Source organism: Salvelinus sp. IW2-2015, linkage group LG4q.1:29 (genome assembly GCF_002910315.2).
Source record: "Salvelinus sp. IW2-2015 linkage group LG4q.1:29, ASM291031v2, whole genome shotgun sequence".
Classification (NCBI taxonomy): Eukaryota; Metazoa; Chordata; class Actinopteri; order Salmoniformes; family Salmonidae; genus Salvelinus; species Salvelinus sp. IW2-2015.
The window spans coordinates 7964612-7984142 of record NC_036842.1 but is presented as its reverse complement, the minus strand read 5'-3'; the positions used below and the strand labels follow the sequence as shown (position 1 = coordinate 7984142).

Here is a 19531-nt window from a genome sequence, read left to right as displayed (position 1 = left end):
CAGGATGAGCAGATGAAGATATTCAACACTTTTTTTTTTTAAAGTAATTTTTACCTTCTCTCCCTCTAATCCCTCCATCAGCCAAGGTAGAGGCAGATGACAGCTGTATGACCAGTCAGGATGCTGTGGAAGATGCTCAGCAGATGAAGAGAGATCTGTTGGACCAGCTGGAGAAGCTGGCTCAGGATCTACCCCCCAACACTCTGGATGAACTCATAGACGAGCTGGGAGGACCGGACAATGTGGCTGAGGTAACGGGTTAACCTCTTAGATGTAATGGCAAAATGTAGATTTCCGCCTAAATAGACATACCCAAAAGTAACTGCTATTCCTGTGTAATTACATGATTCTGACATGCAAAAACATGGTGTATTTGGAAGGAAGACATCTGGGAGATTGAGTAAATGATCAGAAGATAGGAGTTACATAGTTCAAATACACAAGATGAAGCACACACAACTTTATATTTCATCTTTGTGTGTGAATTATTGATGACTAGAGCTGGATACACATCAGATGGCTTCCACAACATGTGAACAATCGCAGGGGGAAAAAATGGGATTGATAAACCTAACTAGAWATGGGCAGATGTTTTAGTAAGTCAGGTGTGGTCACGGGACATTTCCAAGTGTCCCTAAACCTCTCCAAAGTGGCATATGTCTGTAAATTAGATAATTCCAGTGCTATTACACGTTTGCAATCCCTAAATGCTATTTGTTTAGTATAAAAACACAATCTCTACCGTATCAACCTCATTCAAACGTGGTGGTGTTATGGGGTATCCAGGTTACATTCAAGTGTCCTTTCAACCTCTCCAAAGTGTCCGACTATGGTAATTGCACTGTTTTTGCACACTGGATGTGCCTAAACGTTATTGTTCACTATAAACAATGTAATTTCTACAACACCAACACCAACAACAACACCAAAAGTTAAGACACACCTACTCATTCAAGGGTTTTTCTTTATTTGTACTATTTTCTACGTTGTGGAAAAATAGTGAAGACGTCAACTATGAAATAACACGCATTTAATCATGTATTAACCAAAAAAGTGTAAAACAAATCAAAATATATTTTAGATTCTTCAAAGTAGCCAGCCTTTGCCTTCATGACAGCTTTGTACGCTCTTGTGGTTAAAAAAAAGTCTTAACCCACTTTCTGGTCTTAGAGGACCTGGTAGTAGCCTACATCAGAGCATCAGATAGGTTGACACCCCCCATGCTGGCATTGTAGTCCTTCACAGGAATAGGGACATTCGTCCTCACCCGTGCCCCATTGGCAATTTTCACCCTCCTTGAGGGTCGTTATTGAATGCCTTATGCTGTGTGGTGAGCATGGTTAATTCCCTAGTGTCCTTCCATTTCACAAAAAGCAGTTTGTTAGTCTTGATCCAACGTATGGTCCCCCTCTCCGCTGTCTTTGTCATGTCGTTTACCTTGGTCTTTGGGAAATCGATTCTGTTAGGGGCTTGTGGCACCATTCATTCKATTTCCTTTTTCAAGAGGTCTATGAAAAGTGAATGTAGAACCATCAGACAGAGTGATTGACATGGCAGTGGGGGGGTGAAKACTTTGACAGGCGGGGGCGCTTGCTGTGAAGGGGTGGCTCCCAAACGTTATCATCCAAATCCTCTGCTCTGTGGTGAATAAAATAAAGGGATGTATTGTTGTAAGACACACAGAATTACAGTTGACTAAATTTGTGAAACGACTACTTTAAACTAAAACACCAAACCCCAAGCGACTCACATAGGTGTGAAGCACACACACAATGCAAACAGTAACACTTTGGAGACCAAGGCAGAGKTGAGAACCACAAATGGCCATRAGTTAAGTGGCCTCTCAAGTTACAAGGATTGAAGTTAGAACAGCAGACAGTGAACTAATATKAAAAATATATAATTCCAAAGTAGTTGTCTAACATTGAAATTACTTGTTACATGGGCCTATGTAAACTAAATACAAAGCACAAAAAGCAGACGACTTCTAAAAAATAAATTGGCTATAAAAAGTCTTAAAGTGGATCCAGTATGCTAAAGAGATGAAATCTGTTTACAATGTAGTGTCCTGGGTGCGTCTCGTCTCTGAGCCAGGTAGCAATAGTTTGCATTGCGCGTAAAAGGTTCTAGGCCTTGCTTTGTCCCACCCAGGTCAACGGAATATCCCTGGAAAGTTTATCATTGGCTACAAGACTGTCAAGGTGCCATAGTAGCCAGTCCCCTGTGTAATAGATGCCTACAGCGCGTAAGCAGGCGACGTCATATTTTTGATGCGCGAAGATGGTCACTCGATGTTGCCATTTAAGTCCTACATCATCAGATGACATTGGCAATAGGCTAGTAAGGATTAATTTGATACGCCCCATGTAGCATTAGCTCCAACACAGTCCAAATAGAAGCTTACCTTGTAAGATGTTTGGTGTAAACGTTGTGTAAAATAGAAATGTTGACGCTTGGGGCTGGTGATGAATAACAGTAGGTCRCAGGGAGGCAAATAATACATCCTCAAGATCTGAGTCCCAGCTTTTGGTGTGTGTCAACGTGTTCCATGTTTATTTTGTTTATGCTTCACAACGCTAACCAGAATGTAGGTAGCAACATTTGGACCTTTTTCACTATCTTTACGTTTCTTTTTATCCTTTTTGTTTTGTTCCCACATTGTCTCTGCCGTATTCCAGATGACAGGCCGTAAAGGTCGGGTGGTCAGTAACGACGACGGCAGCATCTCTTACGAGTCACGCTCTGAATTGGATGTTCCTGTGGAGATCCTCAACCTCACAGAGAAACAGAGGTTCATGGACGGAGAGAAAGTAAGGGAGGACTGGGAGAGAAATGGGAGAAACAAATGTTTAATTGTCACACACCGTGTAGGTGCAGTGAAATGTGGTGTTTTACAGGGTCAGCCATAGTAGTATGGTGCCCCTGTAGCAAATTAGAGTTAAGTGCCTTGCTCAAGGGCACATTGGCAGATTTTTTTTAATATACCTTGTTTGCTCTGGGTTTTTTTTTACCATTGACCTTTCAATTACTGGTGAATGATCTCTGTGCCCTTGGGCAAGGCACTTAACCCTAATTTGCTCCAGGGATGCCGTACTGCTATGAGAGGTAAAGCCCCGAGCCAACTTCTCTATATGCTAGGCTACCTGAGAGAAGGACATGGGAGGAGGGAAAAGTAATACACCATAATTCTGTCTTAGGCGAGGGGTACAAGCACAATGACTTGAGAAATGTAGGTTGTKGCTCAGTCTCCTTGTTTGAGTCACAAATATATAGCATCAGTTGAATATATTGTTCACAAACCATAGCACAGAACCATTCCTAACCTTGTTCTCCTCCCTCTCCAGAACATAGCCATCATCTCGGAGGCGGCTAGCTCCGGTATCTCCCTGCAGGCTGACCGGCGGGTGAAGAACCAGAGGAGGAGGGTCCACATGACCCTGGAGCTGCCCTGGAGTGCAGACAGAGCCATACAGCAGTTTGGTGAGAAATATTTCTCTGGCTGTGGTTTCATTACTCCCATACAATCTGAAGCACTGAGACTTTTGTGAAAAATGCTATAGAAATACAAATCTGTCTTCACTCTAGTCTTGTGGGATTTACTTGTCTCTCAATAATGTGGCTTATTTTACTTAATTTACCTGGCATGTCTCTGRGGGTTTCCACTCTGTTACTATGGGAATAGTAGGTATGTAGGTATTTAGAATAATGCAATGTGTGTTCTGCTCAATGCTACCATTGTCTGACATCTCGTTCCCTCTCTCTCAGGGAGGACCCACAGGTCTAACCAGGTGACGGCTCCAGAGTACGTGTTCCTCATCTCTGAGCTGGCTGGGGAACAGAGGTTTGCCTCCATTGTGGCCAAGAGACTGGAGAGCCTGGTAAGAACCTGTCCTGTCAGTGGTTCAATTGAGCTGACTAGTTGAAAATATGGACATTATCCCCCATGTTTGGCTGCTGATGCTACATGTGATCTGTGTATTCCACAGGGTGCCCTCACGCATGGAGACAGAAGAGCAACAGAGACAAGAGATCTCAGCAGGTTCAACTTCGACAACAAAGTAAGTAGATACACCACATAGGAACACGCTGTGTGTGTGTGTAGGGTTCAGTTTCTAACTTTCTGCTCCACTCCACAGTATGGCAGAAATGCACTGGAGATCGTGATGAAGTCTATTGTCAACCTGGACTCTCCGTTAGTGAATCCTCCTTCGGACTTCGAAGGGGATTTCTACAAAGGTGTGTCTGTATTTCAAGATCTGTCCAGTCATAGGATTTATGTCCGGGCAATTCCTTGGTAACAGAATGATGCTAAGACTCAGATGTTAACTTTAARATGTATACCAAACAAAACCCAATAATTGGCAAGTTAAACAAGGCAACAGTAAAAATGCTGTCCCCCACTAATGATGCAGCCTTGGGGCAATCACAAAAAAATTGTAATTGAAGRATCTCTATGGCAAGACGTGTCATTCACCCAAGTTTTTGTCAAATTCAGGCCAATGTTGTCTGAGATTGCGTGGGTTAGCTAGACTCWTATCCCTRAGCATGTGTGCCAAATTTCATCATTCTGAGTCAAACAGATCACGAGACATAAACATGTGCCCGTTATAGCGCCACTCTGGTCGATATGAATGTTCTTGCATATGTAGTCTTGACAGYGTGTGCAACATGTTTACCAAGTTTTGTTAAAATACGAATATTCTTGACTGTTTTGTATGCATTTATTTGCCAGAACACGCCCACGTGAATGTTTATTGGACAATAGCTACCTAGTMTGGAAAATATTGCATTGAGACCTTTGTCTATAGATGCCACATATCACGGTACCAAAACGTTATGATAACATCATTTTAGAATACCGTAGTACCGTTTCATATGATACTACCACATTTTTCAGCCCTACTGATCTAAAGAACCGGCTWGCGCCGGTTATATAAGGTTTATGTAGTCCAGTTTTTTTGTTTATACATTTTAAGCAACAACATCCAGTCTCTTGTATGCATGCGCRAGTCCAATAATGTATTTCAAGTTCATGCACATCTCCCGTGTAATGAGCCAGCCATATCCCCTACCAGCCACATCCCCTACCAGCCATCGCTCACCTGTTTCTCTTCGTCCGCACAAAACTATGAAATAACACATGAAATCATGTAGTAACCAAAGAAGTGTTCAACAAACTTTATATTTTAAACTTCAGGTTCTTCAAAGTAGCCACCCTTTGCCTTGATGACAGCTTTGCACACTCTTGGCATTCTCTCAACCAGCTTCATGAGGTAGTTACCTGGAATGCATTTAAATTAACAGGTGTGCCTTGTTACATTTACATTTAAGTCATTTAGCAGACGCTCTTATCCAGAGCGACTTACAAATTGGTGCATTCACCTTATGATATCCAGTGGAACAACCACTTTACAATAGTGCATCTAACTCTTTTAAGGGGGGGGGGGGTTAGAAGGATTACTTTATCCTATCCTAGGTATTCCTTAAAGAGGTGGGGTTTCAGGTGTCTCCGGAAGGTGGTGATTGACTCCGCTGACCTGGCGTCGTGAGGGAGTTTGTTCCACCATTGGGGTGCCAGAGCAGCAAACAGTTTTGACTGGGCTGAGCGGGAACTGTACTTCCTCAGAGGTAGGGAGGCGAGCAGGCCAGAGGTGGATGAACGCAGTGCCCTTGTTTGGGTGTAGGGCCTGATCAGAGCCTGAAGGTACGGAGGTGCCGTTCCCCTCACAGCTCCGTAGGCAAGCACCTGTCTCTTATACACATCTAGATGTGTATAAGAGACAGGATGAAACTGGCTCTCATGAGGACCGCCACAAGAAAGGAAGACCCAGAGTTACCTCTGCTGCAGAGGATGAGTTCATTGGAGTAAACTGCACCTCAGATTGCAACCCAAATAAATGCTTCAGAGTTCAAGTAACAAGACACATCTCAACATCAACTGTTCAGAGGAGACTGTGAATCAGGCCTTCATGGTTGAAWTGCTGCAAAGAAACCACTACTAAAGGATGCTAAGAAACACGAACACTGGACATTAGACCAGTGTAAATCTGGCCTTTGGTCTGATRAGTCCAAATTTGAGATTTTTGGTTCTAACCGCCATGTCTTTGTGAGACCCAGAGAAGGTGAACGGATGATCTCCGCATGTGTGTTTCCCACCGTGAAGCATGGAGGAGGTATGATGCTCTGGAGGTGCTATGCTGGTGACACAGTCTGATTTATTTAGAATTCAAGGCACACTTAACCAGTATGGCTACCACAGCATTCTGCAGCGATATGCCATCCCTTCTGGTTTGCGCTTCCGTATTCCATGTGTTATTTCAAAGTTTTGATGTCTTCTCTATTATTCTACAATGTAGAAAATAGTAAAATATAGAAAAACCCTTGAATGAGTAGGTGTGTCCGAACTTTTGACTGGTACTGTAATTTGGCCGTGAYGGCGGGTGGGGGATACGTGCATTTGATAGATTGGTGCAGCGCGCAGAGTGATCAAAGTTGATACATTTGTATAATTTCATCACCTGGTATAACCAATCGCATAGGCCAGTCTGAGTATGCTTTGCAAGTTTGCTGTCACGCAGCCTGAGTGACCGAGAGGAAAAATAGAGCACAGGTTCGCGACAGACATGCTTACAGCTTTATAGTAAAGCTGTGTCGTTTTAGAGAATTTGGCAGTGCGTCCAACCGGCCTCAACTGTAGATCACGTGTAACCACGCCAGCCCAGGAGCTCCACATCTGGCTTCTTCACCTGCTGGATTTTCTAAGACCAGCCACCCGGACAGATGATGAAACTGTCAGTTTTCACAACCGAAATAATTTATGCAAAAACTGTCAAACCAAATCAGGGAAGCTCATCTGCGTGCTCGTCGTCTGACTGCAGTTCGGCGTTGTAACCGACTTCAGAGGGAAAATGCTCACCTTCTCCAGTTTGTGCTCTTTAAGGATGAGTCCCAGTTTCAACTATACCGGGCAGATGGCAGACGGCATGTACTGCGTTGTCTGGGTGAGTGATTTGCTGACGTCAACGTTGTGAACAGAGAGCCCCACTGCCACCATGGGGCAAGGCATAAGTTAGACAATGAACACAATTGCATTTTATTGATGGCAATTTGAATGCACGGAGATACCATGACGAGATCCTGAGGCCCATTGTCGTTCTGTTGCAATCACCATATTGCCACATAATGCACAGCCCCATGTCGCAAAGGATCTGTACACAATTCCTGGAAGCTGGAAATGTCCCAGTTCTTCCATGGCCTGCATGCTCACCAAATATGTCACCCGTTGAGCATGTTTTGGATGCTCTGGATCAATGTCTATGACTGCGTGTTCCAGTTTCCACCAGTATCCAGCAACTTCGCACAGCTATTGAAGAGTGGGACAACATTCCATAGGCCACAATCAACACCCTAATCAACTATGTGAAGGAAATGTTGTGCTGCATGAGGCAAATGGTGGTCACACCAGATACTGACTGATTTTTCTGATCCACGCCACTACTTTTATGTATCTGTGAGCAACAGATGCATATCTGTATTCCCAGTCATGTGAAATCCATAGATTAGGGCCTAATGAATTTATTTCAATTGACTGATTCTCCGAATATGCGCTGTAACTCACTAAAATCTTTGAAATTGTTGCGTTTTTATTTTTGTTCTGTGTRTTTCTGGTACGCCTTAAATTCTGTTTTGGTGACTTGACATTTGGGCGAGAGCAGTGTGTTTGTGGGAGAGAGGGAGACTGAGTGTGTCTGTTAACTGAAGAGTAAAGAAGGGTTCATGCAGTGTTTTCCCCTTATTGCCACAATGACATGCAGATCGTTATGTATAATCTTCCAGACAAATCACAGGTAGGCCTTTGCAAATATGAGCAAATCAGCGATTCTTTGCAGTATTCTATTATACAGTGTGAMGTTAATTCAATATGTGTTGTATTGTGTGAATATCAGTGACAAGATTTTTGTGTGGCAAATGCACATAACGTTGACAAAATGGGAACACGTGTCCGTGGGATCGTGATACTACTCGGTATCGTGATACTTGGCCTGGTATCATATCAATAGTAAAACGTTGGTATCKTGACAACACTACTTAAAGTGCATTTCTTTTTGTACGTTTTTCCAGTGGAAATTGTTGAAGGTAGTCYTTGATGCGGAGTCTCGGCMTCATTCTGCTATTGTGGAATTGCCCATCCCTATTTTGAGCCAGGGGAAATTGCATTCTCCTGCTTGATACTGGGGATTCTTTCATAGTGTCTATTATCCACACTTGAATGACTCAGGTTAACTCAGCCCAAAAACTATCTGGTGTGTGGCTGTGGTCTTACTTTCATCTGACGTGATCTGGTCTTCATCCTGTTCTCTGGCAGAGATCCGTCATGGGTTGATCGGAGTGGGTCTGATCAATGTGGAGGACCGATCAGGGATTCTGTCTCTGGACAAAGGTGAGACTGGCTCGAACTTTAAGCCTTGTCAGATTACAATAGGAAGTCTAAGATTGTACGGTTCTTGCTGTACAAAACACTTTTCCTCTCCTTCCCAGACTACAATAACATAGGGAAGTTCCTGAACCGTATCCTAGGGATGGCAGTGCAGGAGCAGAACGCTCTGTTCCAGTACTTCTCTGACACTCTGGCAGCTGTCATACAGAACGCCAAGAAGAACGGACGCTACGACATGGGCATACTGGGTAAGACTGGAGAGGAACTTTTTTTTCTTCTTCTGTTAAATCAGGATGAATGAGGGATTATACTGGGAATAGGGACTATACTGGTAAATGAGGGATGAATGAGGGACTATACTGGGAATGAGGGACTATACTGGGAATGAGGACTATACTGGGAATGAGGGACTATACTGGGAATGAGGGACTATACTGGGAATGAGGGACTATACTGGGAATGAGGACTATACTGGGAATGAGGGGGGGGACTATACTGGGGAATGAGGGACTATACTGGGAATGGGGGACTATACTGGGAATGACACCTGCAGTATTATACAACTGATTAGAACTGTGTTTATCTTGTCTTGTAGACCTGGGTTCTGGGGATGAGAAGGTGAAGAAGATTGAAGCCAAGAAGTTCCTGACCCCAGGTTACTCCACCTCAGGACATGTGGAGCTCTACACGGTACGACTGGCCGTTGTTTTTCCCACTAGGCGACAACAGAAACTGGTTTAACCTGGAATTCTTATCTTACATCTCCAATGGACTGGTAGCCATTTTCCATGTTGTAAATACTGTCTCTGTTGTCTGTCAGGTGAGTGTGGAGAGAGGCATGTCCTGGGAGGATGCCACCCACGCCTGGGCCGAGCAGAGTGGACCAGATGATGGCTTYTATGTACAGGTACCAAAAGACCAACAAGACTTTTTCATGTCTTCTCAACTGAGTTTGGCAAACTCTTACATCGGGGATCATCAACTAGATTCAGCCACGGGAAGATTAATTTTTTTCTTGAACTGCTGGTCAGGTGGCCGGAACGTAATTCGAAATGTGTAGGGCTTCCTGAGTGCCTCAGCAGTCTAAGGCACTGCATCGCAGTGTTGCGGCGTCACTACAGCCTAGGATCCGATCCCACACAACCGGCTGTGACCGCAAGTCCCATAGGGCGGCGCACCAATTGGCCCAGCGTCGTCCGGGTTAGGCGAGGGTTTGGCCGGGGGGGGGCTTTACTTGGCTCATTGTGCTCTAGCGACTCCTTGTGGCATGCCGAGCGCCTGCAGGCTGACATCGGTMGTCAGGTGAACGGTGTTTCCTCCGACACATTGGTGCTTCTGGGTTAAGCGAGCGGGTGTTAAGAAGCGCAGCTTGGCAGGTCATGTTTCGGAGGACGCATGACTCGACCTTCGCCTTTCCCGAGCATGTTGGGGAGTTGCAGCGATGAGACAAGATCGTAATCACGAAATTGGAGAGAAAAAAGGGGTTAAGAATTACAAAAAAGAAATACAAATTGTAGACTGAATTGGACACAAGAAGCCCAAACGTATATAATATTTGACTAAAGCACAATCATTTCAAACCTTGCTTACGTTTGTATATWTTTTTTGTGCCATAAAATGTATCTAAGAACATTGTAAAACAAAAAAACTCTAGTTGTAACACTGCTGTATTTTGCTGATTCCTAGATAAGGAACAACAAGAAGACGGCCATCTTGGTGCAGGAGGTGAACAGTAAGAAGAGGCTGTTCCTGGTCTATAGACCTAACACGGGAAAACAGCTTAAACTGGAAGCCTACGCTGACATCAAGAAGAAGTGTAAAAAGGTTCTCTCAGATGAYGCCAAACAGCACTGGATTGACCAGTACAAGTCTTCAGCTGAGATCTGCGCTCATGCATACTGGTAGGTGCTGTTTCTCCAATGACTGAAGTTGTAGTGGTGGTTTTGGCGGAGTCATCAAGTTCACTATCCGGTCTTGCGCTTTGCTAGTATAGTTGTATGAACTAGTCAGGAAAGAGGTGAATCGTGTGTTTATAAACCCTGTCTCCTCCCTCCAGGCGTGGTAACTGTAAGAAGGCGTCAGTGGGTCTGCAGTGTGAGGTGGGTCTGCGCTGCAGGACGTACTACGTGCTGTGTGGCTCTGTGCTCAGCGTGTGGACCAAGGTGGAGGGGGTCCTGGCYTCCGTCAGCGGAACCAATGTYAAGATGCAAATCGTCCGCCTCAGGACAGAGGACGGGCAGAGGATCGTGGGTAAGTTGATGCTGGAAGTCTTTGAAGAGTTTTGGGCAGAATATTTTCTTTTTCGCTTTTGAAATTGTTCCCTTTAATGTATTTTACCGGAGGAGTATTCTACCAAAGTAGAAGCTGCTCCCTCTCCTCCCCAACAAGTGAMATTTTAAATGAACAGTTGTTAAAATGAGGTTGGACTACGTGGACGCTAGCAAATGTGGTTATTTCCTATCTCTCTCTTTCCGTCTCTTGTGTCCAGGCCTGATCATTCCAGCGAACTGCGTCTCTCCTCTGACCAACATCCTGTCGTCATCTGACCAGTCTCAGCAACTGGCTGTTCAGCAGCAGCAGAAGTGGCAGCAGCTGCACCCTCAGAGCCTCAGCCACGTACACAACACATAGCATGGGTTCATCACYCAGTCCGACCTGATGGGCTCCGACCCCATCTCTGCCTCTAAGCCCTGGGTTCTTAACCCGACCTGATGGGATACAACTATATTTCTATCTGGATCTCCACCTCCGCACTGTGGCACGACAGCAGCAGCACCCCCCCCCATTCTCCCTAGCTCCTTCTCCGTTCCTCCTGAGGTGCTGCGAGCGCTGAGTTGTGGTTCTCCCTGTAGCTTAACYGCGGTGGCAGTGTTAAGATTTCAGGGTTTATGTCCAAAGAGGGGACAGTCTCCCTGTTGTCATCCAGAGGAGTTAGCTTGACGAATAATATTCCTCTGAGATTCAGAGCTGAAGATTTAGGAGAGGCTGTGGTGATAAAGGGGGGAGAGGACGCATGTCAGTGGAGAAGAGAGGCATAATTATAACGCCTGACTGTTTTTCTGTTTTCTTTCCTCCCCCTCTAAGCTCTGTAAACGTGCCCTGTGCTTTCTGTTGGTGACTTGTTCCTACCACTGCCTTCTGTACTGAAAGCTGGGGTGGGCGTCACCTAGGTTTTTGTTTTCTACTGGTGACAGGTCAGTGCTCAGGGGTTCGTTAAGCTTTACAGTGACCCTTTTTTTTTTTTTTTTCAAGCAAACTGACATTTTCTAATCTGTCTACCTGAGATGCATGACTACGCACACCAACTGCTTTCTTGCCTCATTTGAGTAATTACTCATGACTCAAGTCTCAGGCATGACARCTACTCTCACTGTCGCTGAATTGAAAATGCCACCCTATTCCCTAGATGGCGCACTACCTGTACGTTGTGCACCATATAGCTAATGGGGTGTAATTTCATTGACTAACAAAAGTGTATCAAACATGGGTGTATCCCATAAACCTGCAGTTGTTTTTACAGCTTGACTATTAAGTACTGTGACTGTGCATGGTTTAAAATACCTGTTTATTTTCCTAAATTAATTCCTCTGCATTCAAAAGATTTTCAGGAACGGGTTGTTTTAATGTGGCATCAGATTCAACATCTTGTACTATCAAACTCTACGGCAAACTACAGCAGATAACAATCCTGGAGTGGTATTATACAACTGTACTTGGAAGGTCATAGATCTTGTTTGTCGATACAAGCTGTTTAATACTGCTACAGTACAAGTTAGTATTCAAGAAAGAGTTTGTTGCTGAATTCCAAACCGACCGCTTCTACCTTCTGTATGTGCTGGTGTAGATTGGATAGGTGTATCCAATGTGGTAACGATAGCACCTTGGAGGATGAGGTGGATCTCATTAGCATATTCACTCATATCTATCTGATCCTTTAGATATCMATGAAGTACCTAGGGGTCAGCGGCATTGGGTTTTGGGGGTTGGGCACTTGTTCCCTCACTGATTCTGAACTGGAATCTAACYTCCGTTCTCCCCCAGTCAGCAACATTACTGCTTGACCTCTGTTAATTTTACATCTGATTTCAGTTTTCCATCACTTGAGACATGATGCACAGGGGGGGCTGAAGACTTTCTAAAAGCTTTTCTTGGTTTARAGTGCTGTAAGAAGTTATGACGGTCAGCCTGTTGAGTTTAGGATACTCCTTTTGGTATACCAATGTGTATATTGTCATATCTGGAAAGATGTTTTTTGCTTAAATAGTCGTTTGTTAAACACTTGGGACAGTGTTTCATCCTTGCACGAGTTGCACTTCGGACTGATTTGTACAAATAATCTGTATTAAATGATTTAACTGAGTGCAAGATTTCTACCTCTTGCATATGACCAATAAATCCAAGGAGAAAGTTTGAATCCAGTTTCACTTTTTTATTTTTTATTCCTGATATATATTTGTATATACTTATTGTTCAACTTTTTATTATGCACTGTATGTACTCTGTAGTCATAACAAGATTTAGAGCTATTAATGAAAGGAGCATATTATAAATGCCTAAGACATGTTTGTTAAAGCATCATCACTCTGTGCCAATGATGTCCCCCACTACTTTTTTGTGTTTAGAGCTCAGGCCATCACTTGGGTCTGTACTTTTCCACAACTTCCTATGGATAATGACACTGAAAATTATGATTGGGGCATAGAACGTGGCCGCTGCCGGCCCACCAATGGTCAAGAGACTGACCGCGTCATCTCGAATTGGAGAGGCGTTACATCGTATCAGCACGGGCCAAATAACAGCCCAGTGCACATGCCTTGTAGTGGAGATTTCTGCTGTTAATAATTAGAGCAGAGGGATATTCTGGGAGGGGAAAGTGTGAACAATGGATGCATTCCCCAGACAAAGACGGGTTATCTTAAATGTAGTTTGTTTTCTGTTTCATATCCTCTTCCGTTCTGCTGTGGTGGTCTACTACCAATAAGTTTATTTATTTAACCAGGAAGGGCTCATTGAGATTTAAAATCTCTTTTTCAAGAGCGTCCTGGCCAAGATAGGCAGCACCAAGTCATTACAAAAATTAGACAGACAACATGAAAAACTGCAAGTAATCTAGTAAAAACCATTGAATTCACAAGAGTATAACAAAATCAAAAACAGCAAATTGAAAACCATTGACAGGTCAGGGAATCACCCTCAAAATCCATCATCAGTGATTTAAAAACACCAATCGGGACAAGTTCTTCCAGTTTAAAAGTATTTTGTAAGGTGTTCTAAGACGATGGCGCAGACTACATAAAAGCCCTTTTACCAAATTCAGTTCGGACATTTGGAACAGTTAGCAGGATAAAGTCCAGCGAACGAAGAGAGTACCCACCACATTTCTGAACAATAAAAATGYCYAAATWAAAAGGTAGTAMACCCAAAATGGCTTTGTAAATAAAAGTATACCAGTGACTGAGCCTACGAGTGACTAGAGAAGGCCAGCCAACTCTGGTATACAAAGTGCAGTGGTGCGTAAGGGTTTTGAAGTTTAAAATAAATCTCAAAGTGCCATGGTAAAGAGTGTCAATTGATCTCAAACACTGAGCGGAAGCATTCATATATAAAATATCCCCATAGTCTAGTAAAGGCATAAATAAGTGTTGCCGAGCAAAAGCAATACTGTTGCGTGAGTCACCATCTGAGGATCAGTTTAACTGGTTGGGTCTTTATAGGCGAGACTTTACACACACTAGTATCACATGTTGTAGGAGCTTTTATAGGCAAATTATATTGTTTAAAACTTTTGACTATTTCGTTTTCCGGAGTAATGGAATTGAGAAAAATTAATAAATGTTCAAGTTCATGAAATAGTTGCATGGTCCATTACGCTTGAAATTCGACTAAAATGTAAGTTCCACGTGGTCCAGAGATATGGCAACAAAGTTGCTCATGTGTTCTGTGTAGCTGGAGGATTCACTGCATTTCAATAAAAAGAGGAAAGGTGGGGGGAAACCAACGTGAATTATTAATGTAATTTTAAATATAAAATGTAGGAATATTTTWAAATGTACTTAAATCTGTTTGAAGCATTTTAGGTCAGATTATCCCAAATTGACTATTGTGGTGATAGAATATGTGCATTGTGGGTGTCAATATAAAGTGACGGCCATATTTGCCGGGTGCCGTTGCTGTAAACAAAAAGTGAGAGACAGACGCTTCACCGAATTTCGGGTCAAATTTATTTCTTTAATTTACTATGTCTCTGGGAATGTCTTACAAACCCAATGTCCACCAGCACATTCCAGGAACTTCCGGGAACCAGGGTAAGAGAAAAATATCGGTTAAAATCCAACCATCCAACCGCTAAATCGAGTGTTAAAACCGGGGTTTCGGAGAATACCTGCAGAAAGACTGTAGTTTTTGTCCAGTTATATATATAGGGTCAGATCCTGAGAGCTAGGCTAATTCATATCCGCCATTATTACTAATGTAAAAAAAGCCCCATCCTCATATGCATCGTCTAAACAAGGACAGAGGTGTGAAATTCCTTATGTTTCGAAAAATAATCCCCGTTCTGTGTCCTATTCTGTCCTGGAGGGTATCGTTACATTGTGACAAAAATKTATCACTTTGGCTTCTTAAGTCAGCCCTTTTCCGCTTCCTCCATGATATTCTCTCGCGGAGCTGTTGATTGATCTGCTAGGGTATTATTTTATGACCCTTCGAGGACATCTAGTGTTTGACAACGCTTATTGCATTGGGAAGAACATGCCCACTACAACTGTGGGCATTGTTGGCGATGTGAACATGCAATATGTAGAATTTGTATTAACTTATTTTCCTCCTGTTTTATACTATCTGCTTAACTGTAATATATTTGACCCWAGATGTGTTTGTATTTGTCTCCCAACAGTTGGAAACATCCAGTCTCCGTCTGCAGCCAACTTGGCCACTTTGCAGTCCTACAGGCCGCTGGTGAATGACGTTTACGCACCGCCCTCCTTGGGCTTCTCACAGGTACAGGAATTCACAGACCGAAAGAACGACAGACACCCACATTGCGTCTGCTACTTCTACAATGCAGGAAATAAAATTGCCATGTTATTAGAAATAAATTGTTACAAATTAATTGTATCTCCTTTGGTAATCTGTCTCTCTCCTGTCCCTGTGTGCAGGGATCCAGCGGCAGCCAGTTGCCCCAGAGTAAGTATTCAGAGCTGCTGGCCATCATCGAGGAGCTGGGGAAGGAGATCCGGCCCACCTACGCCGGCAGCAAGAGCGCCATGGAGAGACTAAAACGAGGTAATGTGGAAACCTCTGTACTAATACAATACTTATATTGTGTGTTGAAACAAACTGCATATTCTAGACTATACAATAGTCCTATTCCTAACTTGGTTAGAGAGTTATCAGTCAGTGATTGACTGTTCATTTTGGTGTGTCCTCTTCCCCAAAGGTATCATCCATGCCAGGGGACTGGTGCGGGAGTGCTTGGCAGAGACTGAGAGAAATGCCAGGTCCTAGCTACAGAAATATTACCCTCTCCTGCAGAAGAACCAACACCCAACACTCTCACTCACCATGTAAAAGACTACTGCATGGCACATCCTCTAAAAATAGGAATACAAATTCAAATCAAGRGATGGTTAAAAAGGTCAAGAAAATGTTTCTGAAAGGTTAAGATTTGAGAAAGGGAGGGAGAGGGGACACCAGAATAGAATTCAGAATTAGAAGGATTTGTTTTTTCTTCATGCCCCTTTTTGGGGTCACATTTTCCCGTCTTCATATTTATAACAAATAGTGATTTTTGCATGCAAATGTACAGGTCAACCATGGCCTTTGTTTAATTGTCGACATTGCATGGTTTGTACAGGGTTAGATTTAGGAGATTAACTCTTTTTGATAGACTTTGGTCTGAATTCCAGAYCCTTTTAACACACGGGTGAACAAGTGAAGGACAGAAAAGTGCCAAATACGTTGGTTCATTCATGTTGAGGTTCTTTTTTTGATATTAATGATATATGCTCTTATGTAGGAGTTAAGAACATACCGTAAACTCACTCCACAGCTAGTTGGAATTGTCGCCGATGGAGCCATCCAAGGTGTACCTTTTTGTATGGCTCAATAATCGGTTTGCACGTTTACAAGGAGGGCGGTCACGTGCGTTGAGAAGCAGAGGATCACTGGTTCTAGCCCAGTATGGGGCAGTCGGACAGTGGAGGAAGCTAAGCTGTTAGCAGCACACTGACCTCTGTTACACTTGCATCTTTGTATGTATTTATTACTCAGTGTAATAAAATGTATTTTCAATACAAATGTCATTGTTTTGAAATTAATGTGAAAATGTGTTAAAATAATCCAAGTGGTCTCATAATCCATATTTTTCTCCTGAGAGGTAAGGTTCTATGTCCCCAGTTGAATAGATTAGAAGGTCAATATTGAGATAGTAGACAGTCCGTGTAAGGTTAAAGCTAGTCTTGGTTGAAAAGAGGGAATATGATGGAGATATCTGGGCAATAGCAGTACAGCAGACCCAATGATTTAGTCTTATCTACAGTGATTCATTCCTTGAACATTGCGTAACCTGTACAGCAAGACTAAAACAAGCACTATTTGAACTGGTGACGAACAAATACATGATGTAGTCTAGGATAATGGGTCCGAGAGACATTTGAGTATTTATCATAAATACGGGATTTAACTAGGTAAGACACATTCAGTAGCTATCAATGTTACAATCGCAGACTGTGTTGGGGAGTAACTGATTACATGTAATCTGATMTTTTATTTTTTACTAACCAATCAGTTACATTACCAGCAAAAATATTGTAATCACATTAGATACTTTTGAAAAACTAGATGATTACTTATTGGAATACTTTAATTTCAGAAAGGATGTTTGTAAAAAAAAAAATACATTGACACCTTTCYGTTTTCTCAATGACATTCAATTTATCATTGAAAAAAGGAGAAGTTTAAGTTTGTTCCATCTAAGCAATTCTATGACCACAAGTCAGAGACCACTATGATGACACACTAAATGYGTTAGATGGATCCTTTTTGTCTTCTAATGCCTCTTTAAAAATATTTTTTCTTGTGTTATATATGATATTGTACAACAGCTGATGAAACTAACACTGTAAAAGTGTGAAAATTGATCCGTGTTATTTCCTGATAATACAGGGAAATACAATCTACACAGGACCTTGTAATCAGCAGGTTTGCATGGGCGGGAGTTTCGGCTTTCCACGGTGACATCACYGTGTAGTAAATTGGTTTATCGACAAATAACAAAGAGAGTTCCAAACCTAAACCAATAACAACTTTTCTGTTTTTCCCTCCCCACTCAGACCACTCCCAGACAGTGTCAACAAAATTCTTGCTTGAGAAATAGTTTTTTGCTAAAAAAGTTATTTTTGTCAATTTTAATACATCTATTACAGTTATGTACTTAATTGTTACCCAGAAATGATAGAAAAACAGCTGCATTGGGCCTTTTGGCATGTGCAGACCAGCTGTCTGGGGTGTTTACGAACATATTCAACCTCTCCCTATCCCAGTCTGTTGTCCCTACTTGCTTCAAAATGTCCACCATTTTTCCTGTACCCAAGCAAGCTAAGGTATCGGAACTAAATGACTATCGCCCCGTAGCACTCACCTCTGTCATCATAAAGTGCTTTGAGAGGGTAGTCAAGGACCATATTACCTCCACCTTGCCCAACACCAAAGACCCACTACAATTTGCATACCTTACCAACAGATCCACGGACGACGCAATCGCTGTTGCACTGCACACCACCGTATCACACCTTGACAAGAGGAATACCTATGTGAGAATGCTTGCTCCCTGTGCAACTGGGTCCTAGATTTCCTGAAGGCCAAACCCAGGTGGTGAGAGTAGGAAACAACACATCCATCACACTGACCCTCAACAAGAAGGTGACCCAGGGCTGTATGATGGGTCCATCACCCCTCATAGCCTGGTTCCTCTCTAGGTTTCTTCCTAGGTTTTGGCCTTTCTAGGGAGTTTTTCCTAGCCACCGTGCTTCTACACCTGCATTGCTTGCTGTTTGGGGTTTTAGGCTGGGTTTCTGTACAGCACTTTGAGATATCAGCTGATGTACAAAGGGCTATATAAATAAATTTGATTTGATGATCAGCCCTCTCCTGTACTCCCTGTTCACCCATGAATGCGTGGCTACGCACAACACCATCTAAATTTTCAAGTTTGCTGATGACAGCCTGTTTACCAACAACAACGATAAGACAGCCTACTGGGAGGTTATAAYGCTGGCGGACTGGTGCCAGGAAAATAACCTCTCACTCAACCTAAAAAACGAAAAGGAGTTGATCGTGGACAACAGGGACAGAAGAGGGAGCACRCCCCCRYCCACATCAACAGGCACAGTGGAGAAGGTCAAAAGCTTAAAGTTCCTTGGCATGCACATCACTGATGACCTGAAATGGTCCCACCACACCGACACCGTGGTGAAGAAGGCGCAACAGCACCACTTCAACCTCGGGTRGCTGAAGAAATTTGGCAAGGCCCTGAGCCACTGTCTGTTCACTCTGCTACCATCTAGCAGACAGAGACGGTACAGGTGCATCAGAGCTGGGACAGAGAGACGACATAAACAGTTTCTATCTCCAGGCATTCAGACTGTTGAACAGCCATCACTAGCTGGCTACTTGCCAGTTCCTCTGCCCTGTAACATCTTGGAACAATGTCAAAGTGGAGATGTGAAACAGTTGTTTATACTTTGGCTAAAACCTAGCTTTTATATTCGTTTATTTATCTATACAAGCAAGTTAAAACTGCACACCTCTGAGAGCAAGCTATCTAKACCAACTGACAGCTWATTATGCTAGCTAGCTAAATCAAGGGGAGGGGAAACAGCAGTACATAAAATAGCCTATGCGGTGACGTTCAATGACTTACATATGGGGCATTAGTCTGAACGTGCAGGGTACATGTCATGTAAAAATCTTCCCAGCGTGAAATAGATCCCAATCGTTATGATTGTGTTGTGATTGTGACGCCATGTTGTAGATTTTCCTCACGACAAGAAAATGTTCAATAATTGCACGTGCGTCTCTTTATGTGGATGTCTC

General features: G+C 43.0%; 2 protein-coding genes across 2 annotated transcripts in view; both read left to right on the top strand.

Moving 5' to 3' along the window:
- Positions 1 to 12851, top strand: part of sbno1 (strawberry notch homolog 1 (Drosophila)) — a 28344-nt gene extending 15493 nt beyond the window's left edge. Inside the window, 13 exon segments of the mRNA XM_070440953.1 lie at positions 82 to 251; positions 2679 to 2810; positions 3345 to 3480; positions 3766 to 3878; positions 3987 to 4058; positions 4137 to 4236; positions 8366 to 8440; positions 8539 to 8685; positions 9033 to 9127; positions 9258 to 9344; positions 10124 to 10338; positions 10494 to 10687; positions 10926 to 12851. Coding sequence (XP_070297054.1) covers positions 82 to 251; positions 2679 to 2810; positions 3345 to 3480; positions 3766 to 3878; positions 3987 to 4058; positions 4137 to 4236; positions 8366 to 8440; positions 8539 to 8685; positions 9033 to 9127; positions 9258 to 9344; positions 10124 to 10338; positions 10494 to 10687; positions 10926 to 11068 — 1679 coding nt within the window. The 3' untranslated portion in view covers positions 11069 to 12851.
- Positions 12852 to 14584: 1733 nt separating this feature from the next.
- LOC111961351 (cyclin-dependent kinase 2-associated protein 1) lies at positions 14585 to 16735 on the top strand. Its single transcript, XM_023983544.1, has 4 exons — positions 14585 to 14742; positions 15333 to 15436; positions 15595 to 15721; positions 15876 to 16735. Exons 1-4 carry the CDS (start codon positions 14676 to 14678, stop codon positions 15941 to 15943), a joined length of 366 nt encoding a protein of 121 aa, XP_023839312.1. The 5' UTR covers positions 14585 to 14675; the 3' UTR covers positions 15944 to 16735.
- The last annotated feature ends 2796 nt before the right edge of the window (positions 16736 to 19531 follow it).

What these genes read in the sequence shown, in the direction of transcription:
- LOC111961351 (XM_023983544.1), top strand. Translation starts at nt 14,676, where the DNA reads ATGTCTCTGGGAATGTCTTACAAACCCAATGTCCACCAGCACATTCCA. An exon ending in AGGAACTTCCGGGAACCAGG is followed by an intron (nt 14,743 to 15,332) that starts GTAAGAGAAAAA and finishes GTCTCCCAACAG; the next exon opens with TTGGAAACATCCAGTCTCCG. An exon ending in CCTCCTTGGGCTTCTCACAG is followed by an intron (nt 15,437 to 15,594) that starts GTACAGGAATTC and finishes CCCTGTGTGCAG; the next exon opens with GGATCCAGCGGCAGCCAGTT.